Below are 9,117 nucleotides of genomic sequence, written 5' to 3'. Positions count from 1 at the left end.
AACAGAGCTGTATGAAATTAACGTTTCGTCTGGCAGTGTATCACAGACAGTCTAATTGCTGATTTAATAGCCTCTTAAAGTCACTTGAAGGTCTGGCAACAGCTGCGATTATAATTGGCTCTGGGTAGACAAGCATGGTCCGGGCAGGCTGACCAGCGCGGGGGACTAAAAGTTTGCCGACCCCTCTGTCACGTCGCGACACAGCAGCAAATGTGCATGCGGAGGCCAGAGGATGTGAATGGAGGGGGTCACAGGACAAGAAAGGAGAAAATCCCCATCAGCTGGGTGTGCCGGGGAGAGACCAACGCATCATCCTGGTGGAAAATAGATCTGACGACGGGTGCATCTGTACAGGATTAGAGGGTCAACGGGAGAGACAAGGACCTGGTTCACAGCAACGCTACTTCAAACCACACACGATAAAAATGTACAAAAAGTCCGAGAACAACTGGTGATGTGTTTTCTTCGACTCCCAAAGATGATTAATCTCAAAACAAAGAATTATGTGCTACACTTGTGTTATTTTCTCTCATCGGCAGCTTTTCTGGACAGTCAGCGCCCAGACACGGCTCCCAAACTGATCTGTCGTTTCAACGGCCAAACAACTCCGCAGCTAAGAAAGCAAACCGCATTTATATCGATCTGATCTGCCCAGGAGTGAGCCGACTGCAGGAGGTCTCCAGAGAGTCGAGACGCCTCAACAGATCAATCCCTGTCAATTCAAATGCAGTTTGGTTCTTTGCTGTCTTTGTTGGTGCAGTTTAGGTTTACAAGTAAATATCAAAGTTCTTCAGAATAAACTTGGGGACACCATCTAAGCCGCTCTCCATCAATCAAGTGGTAGAGTGATGGAAGATGGAGGCTGCTTCGAGTGATAAGACACATGGTGTCTCGCTCGGAGGCTCCCAAACTGACTTGAAGGACTCAGAAAGGACAAAGAAAACTATACTCTGATCTGATGAGAGAGAAAAGGAAAAACCCTCAGGGCGGAAATCCAAACACTGTCGGGTCAACACCAGGTTCTGCTCTTCACCGGGGTGATACCATTCTAACTGGTGTCAGAACCGAGGGAGGGATGAATGCAGTGAAATACAAATGCACACGCCCCAAGACTGAAGCTACAGTTTATCTTTCAGAAACAACTGTGAGCAAAAGTATACAAGTTAATATAACTAATACATTTGTGGAGAGAGATGATGATGGCAGCTGAATTGCTTCCCATCAATTTCAACAGAGTTTAAATGGGAGGAAGCAGACAAACTGCCCTCATCCTGGTCAGGGTTTCTGCTAGATTAGACTTATCAAGACCATAATGAATGGAATTGAAAACCTATTTCAAGAACAGCAGATATGAAGGAATATCAGATCATCAGAATTTCTTACACTTCCCCATAATTAAAGGTAGGTGAAGTAGAGAATAACCCTGGAAACACAATGTTATCTCTGAAACTATAGACAGAGACAGTAGGTATAGTCTTTCCTAGAGATGAGTGTAAGGAGATCAATTCTGAGCATTTGTAAACGATCAGTTGTCAGTTCCACGTTAGTCTTGTTTGTAATTTTATAACAGTGACTCAGTATCTGTCATTAAAGCTATACATGCTGCCACAACATTTCAAAAGTAGTGGTAACTGAACATTAATACAATTAATTCCTAACTAAACATCTTTAAGACCGAGATTTGGATATTTTAACATATCTAAGACTTTAAGGCCTGAAATTCAGATGATTAGAATTTAAACTATTTAAGACTCCATGGAAACTCTGAAGGTGTGCCAAGCAGTTTGACTTGTGTTGCTACATTAGGAGTGTGAATACTTTTGTAAATTCAGTGTCATTAGGAGTTATTAAGAGCAGATTGATGGACTAAAAAAAAGCTACTTTATCAATTCAAAATTAAATCGGCCATCTGCCACTCTTCAAATTGCTTTCAATATAACTGTTAACTATTTTGTATTGTTTTCGTTCAATTTCTAATTAACTCGTAAAGCACCTTGTAACTGTTTTGAAAGGTGCAATTTAAATAAAATGTATTATCATTATTAATGCCCGACCAAATCAAATTTAATTTGGGAACTATGTAGGTGGTGAAATGGATGGTATTTGGCCTTTATATGATTACTAAGTCAAGAAGTATCTGAATTTAGAATCTTTTTAATATTTTAGTTGAGTATTTTTATCAACCATAGTAACAATCGCTAATAAAAGCCAGGAATTCAAAGATCCTTTGTCGGTTTAAGTGATATTCTGGGAAATTAAGGCTCAGGGGTGGCACTGAAAAGGATTTTAAAATAATTTATCAATCCAGAAATCTATTTGTTCCATTCTGAGCACTGCATGTGAAATGGAAGGCCTGTCTCCTCCAGGAATGAGTGTGGTGTCTGGCTGCGGAGAGCCAAACAACTGCTGTGTTTGCTTTTCTAATCCCATTTCTAAAGGAGGAACACGACAGGTGTGCGGCCACAGCCGATATAAATAAAGCAGCACTGGCTGGTGGTTGAGTTCAGGTCTGAATAAATGTTTTTATTCTGAATGTGAACTTCGGACCTCCTCCCTGTCCGTGAAATTTATGGAAATATATGTGGAAGGGGAGGGCGGTCGAATGAGACTATCACTGGAAATCATTAGGATCTTTCAGTAAATGTGAGGCTTTTAATGACATAATCAATCTGCAGTGAAATTTTATCTGAAAGTAATTATTCATCATGGTGACCTCAGTCTATACAAACTTGTCATATTTATGGGATAAGAACGTAGCATCTGAAAACTTTGAGATCAATTATGATATAGATTCCTCAAATGTCTGCAATTTTTTTTAACAATTGACATTTTCTCACTGAAAATCTAAACCAAGCTTCACGTCTCTGTGACATTGTTTAACTTCGATCTAGTTACTTTTGGTTTCCCATTGTCCTTATCACCTACGTGGGCAGCGTCTAATTATACATGACATTGATTGGTTTGTAGAAGTTGGGGGGGCATTTGATGTAAGTGTGTTGTTAGTTCAGGAGGTAGTGGTCTTTCTATTTGAATGGAGAAAATGAATGAACCAGTTAATTTTGTTGCCAATGCAATTATGGTTTTACAACCGAAATCACCAACTTCAGGTCCAGTGCTCCACACTTCTGCTTCTTATTCTTCTTCCAGGGTTTAACTATCATAACTATCCCCAAAAATGTTTTTACACTGCAAATTAACCAGAACCCCAGTCCAGTTTGATCTGGAACCAGAACACCTCTTCGGGTCAGACTAAATTTGGGTCCGTTGGTCTGGACCATGTTCTGAGGCACATTTCACACCTGTCATTTTGGTTGGGACTAAACTGAAAAGTCTGAAGGTCTGGGCCAAACAAGGTGGGTGTGAAGTGCCCTATGAGAAGTGTACAAATAAACGTATCAGTGCTCTCTGCTTGACACTATTGCTAAATATCCTCAGTCTAGTTATCTATTTCTGTCCTTATTCTTGTCCTTCCCGGGTTCAACACATACACAGATCAATATATCAACAATAAACTAGAAAAGCCTGTTCTTTGAAATGTCCACTTATGATCGGATCACCTGATCCACATGTTGATGCCAGGTATGAACAGGGTCTAAAAACTGATGCAGGATTTAATTTAATCTTGATCATCTGGACTTAGTGAAACAAATTTTAGTATTTAGTTCACATTCAAACACGTAATTCCTGTAAAGAACAAATCAAACAAATTCAAAAAATTGTGTTGTATTTTGACTTTTCACAAAAACAACTGTTTCATTTCTTACATTTGTTACATTTGTCTCCAGGTATTTCCTTCTTGTTGGCATCAGAAATCAGAGATATTGAGGAGCTGGAGCTCAAGCGTTCATATATAATTTTTTTCAACCAGGAAGTGCAGTCTTTTGAATCAGCCGGAGTGTGAAGTGCATTATTGACAATAATGGAGAAGATTAGGACAACAGCAGGCCTCAGGTCTGTCTTCATCCATTGCAAGGAATGTTTCTCCAGACACATTAACTTAATATAATAGCGTATCCAAAATAAATAATGAATTAAGTTGACCAGATTACACAGCACCACCAGAGGACAGTGTGTCAGTCTGTGATGGGCTTTAACAGGCTGCAGGTCACTTCTCCTTCTTGTACTTTCTCATGTGCGCCGCTATCGAGCTGGTGATCTCCACGCTTCTCTTGTTCTGTCCAAAATACTCGGCAAACTCTCCGTCTGGCCCAATGAGGTACATGATGATGGTGTGATCGACCTAAGGACAACAAGAGGTGGAATTCAGACAGATACTTATCTTAATGGACAAAATCCTGAATGTATTGTCCTATGTTATCCTTCCATTATTAAGACATGTGGTGAGAGTAACAGCAGAGACCGTTTTGAACTCACTATGTAGTCGTTGTCCTCGTCCTTTGGTCCCTGACTGTAATACACTCTGTAAGCTCTGGAAACCTGCTCAACCTCAGCTGTTGTCCCCGTCAGGCCAATCAGCTTCGGAGAAAACTCTGAAATGTACGATTAACAGGTAAAAAATATTTATTATTGAGAACAAGATCAAAAATTACATTTTAATATCCAGAAAACTCCTAAATAACTGAATAGTGATGTTTACCTAAGATTTTTAATACAGTTAATGTTTTTGCAGTGAGTTAATAATGATTACCTAGAAATATAAAACAGTTCTTCCCAGGAAACTGTGATATTTTCCTGAAGTCCAACCATTTTTAATCAAGCTTTATTTTTCATATGACATCACAGTGATCTTTACCTTTGACCACTGAAATTTAATCAGTTTATTATTGAGTACAAGATCAAAATTACATTTTAATATCCAGAAAACTCCTAAATAACTGAATAGTGATGTTTACCTAAAATGTTTAATACAGTTGATGTTTTTGCAGTGAGTTAATAATTATTACCTAGAAATATAAAACAGTTTTTCCCAGGAAACTGTGATATTTTCCTAAAGTCCAACTCTTTTTATCAAGCTTTATTTTTCATATGACATCACAGTGATCTTTGCCTTTGACCACTGAAATGTTATCAGTTCATACTCGACTTCAAGAACCACTGGTCAAAATTAGTATTATTAAGAATAGACTATTATAAAGATAAAATCTATGTGTCAGTGATTAGAAAATGTCTGCCTGCTCCCAGTGCTAATATTAAACTGGAAAGGATACACTGTTTATATGAATAAGGTGCAGGGTTTCATGTTTTCGTTTTTTTACCTTTCACATATGTAGCCATGGCCTCTACTGTGTCTCTCTCGGGATCAATGGTGACGAGGAGAGGTATCAGGTTTGGAAGAGACTTTATCTTATCTGTGGGAAACCAAGCACAAACAGGATGTTTGGTAAATTAACTTCCTGCTGTGTCTAAACAGTCTGTGATGGAATCTGCTTCCATTACCTATATCATCCACAACTTCAATCATTTTCTCCAATTCATCCGGGCAGATGTCCGGGCAGTGAGTAAACCCAAAGTAGAGGAGGACCCACTGGCCAAGGAAGTCCTCACTCTTGGTGGGCTTATTGTTGTGGTCAGTGAGCGAGAAGGGACCGCCCAGTGCCGCTTTTCCTATCGACCTGTGCCTCTCTTTTTCAATCACTGCAGAGTTACACAATTAAATAAAAAGTTAAAAACGTCATCAACACAGTCATCAGCTGAATCTTCTGGACATTTGCCTGCTGTGTTCTCACATGGGCTCACTCTAACAATAACAACACAATTTACCAGGAGGCTGGCAGGAAAAGTTTCAAAAAACATCCGGCATAGCTGACTTGGACGTTTGTGCTCTAATTTACAACTGGTCCGGAAAATTTCAGGAAAATGTCCAGACTTAAGTGCATGTCTGAAGGAAGTTTAAGATACTCACATTCTTCCTTTTCCTTTTTGAAATATTTCATCCCTCCCAGCAGGGCGCCTCCGATAGCAAATGTTATTGCTAAAGATTTCCATGTCACAGGCTTTACAAAGACAAGACAAAAAGAAAAAACACACTACTTTAGTCTATTTGTATTTAATTTCAAGTTTTAAATCAAAATTTAATTTTTCTCCCAGACAGCCTGAAATGTTTAAATAATGAGCTTGCAGATTCAATCTAAACAAACTGTAATGCCAGTTTTATGAGAATCATGATTGGCTTATTTAACATGAGGGACTTAGGTTTAAATATTATGACTGTGGTGAGAGAGAAAGCTTGAGCTTGATCAACTATGACTATGTGCTGATGAATAAATGATTCAAACCCTAACACATAAAGACACCAGTATGATTGCAGCGTTTAAATTTCAGAACGATGTTTCCAAACTAATTCACAATCCGACCCTTCTAAATAAACTCACTACTTGATGGTTAATTACACTAGAATAAATAAAGAGCTGTCAAATCTGTTTGAATTTATAAGCTTTAACTAAACTTGAGTCACTTACTCCAGACGACTTTGGCTTAGCCTCTGATGGGGGTGGAGGAGGCAGGGAGGAGAATGCTCTTGTGCACAGTGCATTCAGCTGCTGTGTAGTTCTGCAGGTGAGCCAGTGACTCACGTTCACCTGCTGATGAGGAAATACAAGAAAATAAAGAGCTGTGGTTAGAGGTCAGGCCATAAATCACAATATCAAAGCTTTTATATCTCCACAACAGCTTAACATAAGGCCAAACATTCACCAATTTAAGGTGGTGTCGTTAAATGGAAAGACTGACGGGTAACTGGAGACCTCCACTGAATTATTTAGAATTTAAACTAGTGGCTGCCCGTACTCGTAAAAGGAAACTAACTGTAAAACTATGTCAATGATTATAACAATATAATGATCAGAAAAAGCAATACAACAGAGGTGCAATACTGTTGCATTGTGCGAGCACAGTCTGGAGGTATAAAACTAAATGGATCTACCTCAGATGTTATAAAATGGGCTGAGTTTCTAGTGTTTGTTTTTCTCTGCTCATGAAGAAGAGTTTAAAAGCAAAACCACCTCTCAGGAGCTTTGAATTTAAAATAATTAACAATGTGCCATTTATCGAGATACTTGTCGACATTCACTGACATGAACCGTTTTATCTTGATATAGTTTTTGCCAATATCGACCAGCTCTGTGATAAATTGACCATTTTCAATATGGAGTCTGGTTTGTTGTTATAGCCATACTACTCTCAGAGGGTGTTCAGCTGTGGTATGAGGACAACTGTTTTGTCATATTTCCTAACATTTAAACAGTCAGTTTGCTAAAAACAATAAAACTATACTTCTATTATGAAAGGTTAAAGTGTCGGGTGAGCACAGAAGCGTAGCTGCAGCCTCACCAGACCGTTAAATTAGCAGATTTGTGAATGGAGTTTGGTGTAGCAGGTGGTACCGGGAGCTAGCTATGACCTACCGGGCAGGGCTGCTCTCTCCGCGGTGACAGCGAGGGTTCGAGTCCGCTCTCTCTCCGTGAAACGCTGTGAGTGAATCTGAAGGAACATGTCTGCAGGAGTTTAGCGTTACTGTGAAACAACCTGTGGTATAACACACACTGCGCCATGTTTGAACCTTCACTGACACAAGGAAGCGGCGAGTAGTTTACACAACGTGAGGAGTGAAGGGGAAACACGGTCCATTCAACCGCTGTTCTCAAGTCAGTTATTCACACTCCTGATGGGTGAATATTATCCATGAAAAACGTAGAGGGCTGATCTCTGACCAGTGTGTATTAACGATTCTTCTTCTATCATCCTGTCAGCCGCTCTGTGCTCTGCTGCCCCCTAAAGGCTCGAATGTCAACTCATAACAGATAGATAGATAGATAGATAGATAGATAGATAGATAGATAGATAGATAGATAGATAGATAGATAGATAGATAGATAGATAGATAGATAGATAGATAGATAGATAGATAGATAGATAGATAGAAAGAAAAAAATCTTTCAAATATTTATGTTCAAGGTCAACTTGATTCACTTCTTTATTATTTCATTGTCCATTATTTACACAGTGCACTTCATTTGAAAGAGACAGATCAGAGTAAATGTGAAAATCAATCACATCCATTTAGTCTCATCATAATGAGACCAAAATGTAACATTTACTTGATCTGTAACACAGAGTTTGGAATATTGATGCAATACAGCTTATAGGTAAACATTTGATGAAAAAATATTTTGTTTGAAAAATAAGACCATTATGTAATGAATGTAAGTAATGATACTAGAAAAACTTTAACATTATTTTTTCAGCACCATAATTATACATTTTCAGTCAAGAAATTAACATTTAATCAACAAAGACATTGGCAGGAAGTTGATGTTTAAATGGCAGTTTTACAATGTGACGGCCAGTTGGATCTCAGCTCTTTATTGACGTAGTAGTAAGTCCAGGCCACGAAGGGGAAGACTGTGATGGCAACAGCAGTGGAGACTCGGAGGATCCCGACTGGAGCTCTGAAAGAGAACAGTGCAAAGGCATCAATCTCTCAGACACAATAGAATTCATCGAAAGATTTGAAAAAAAAAATCCTCTGTTCCAATAACGTTACCTTCCAGAATGACGGCACAGGAGAAGCCAAACAACCGTCAATGACAGACCAGAAATTTCTCTAGAGGAGATTTAAAAAAGAATTATATAGCATGCAACTTGTATCAGTTCTGCTTTCAAACTGATATCTGTACTGCCATTCAGGCAATTCATTAAAAGTAACTGTGCAGGGTTTGTAACATTTAATTTATAACATTTTACAGTTTTAAGTGTTACACTGAGATGTCTCCACATAAAAACTAAATAATGACAGAAAAGTAGAACGACAAAAATAAAGTATGAGCAATTGATTTGTATTCTACTTTAAATTATCCATATGTATAAACAGTACATTAAGGTAACAGTATAACATATATGATGAAGGTGAATTCTGGCCTGTATAAGACGTTTGCATTGATATAAGGTATATGTGTGTATATTATCTGAGCATCAGTGGAACAAAGTCATACCTCCCCTCTTCCTGATGGAAGATGTGTGTGATCCTCCCTTTATAAAGATTCCATCCTAACGTGGCAATAACAGCACTGGATATCATCACATGGAGATCTGCAACCCGCCTCCATGGCAAAGTCTCTGCGAAGAAAACAAACATTTAAAAACACATGTGCAATGGAT

The 9,117-nt window shown here is 38.6% G+C and overlaps 1 protein-coding gene across 2 annotated transcripts; it reads right to left on the bottom strand.

Moving 5' to 3' along the window:
- Positions 1-3,707: 3,707 nt before the first annotated feature.
- Positions 3,708-7,543, bottom strand: LOC133023269 (protein SCO1 homolog, mitochondrial). 2 transcript variants are annotated; one of them, XM_061090258.1, is made up of 7 exons: positions 7,365-7,543; positions 6,420-6,542; positions 5,864-5,954; positions 5,398-5,595; positions 5,217-5,309; positions 4,375-4,490; positions 3,708-4,240 (listed from the first exon to the last, which is right to left on the bottom strand). In XM_061090258.1, exons 1-7 carry the CDS (start codon positions 7,509-7,511, stop codon positions 4,106-4,108), a joined length of 903 nt encoding a protein of 300 aa, XP_060946241.1. In that variant the 5' UTR covers positions 7,512-7,543; the 3' UTR covers positions 3,708-4,105. The 2 variants fall into 2 exon arrangements, with proteins under 2 accessions (XP_060946241.1, XP_060946242.1); XM_061090259.1 differs by having other exon boundaries at positions 6,420-6,539.
- Between the last annotated feature and the right edge of the window lie 1,574 nt (positions 7,544-9,117).

The sequence above is a fragment of the Limanda limanda genome, chromosome 17 (assembly GCF_963576545.1).
Source record: "Limanda limanda chromosome 17, fLimLim1.1, whole genome shotgun sequence".
NCBI classification, from domain to species: domain Eukaryota; kingdom Metazoa; phylum Chordata; class Actinopteri; order Pleuronectiformes; family Pleuronectidae; genus Limanda; species Limanda limanda.
This window is presented reverse-complemented; position numbering and strand designations above follow the sequence as displayed.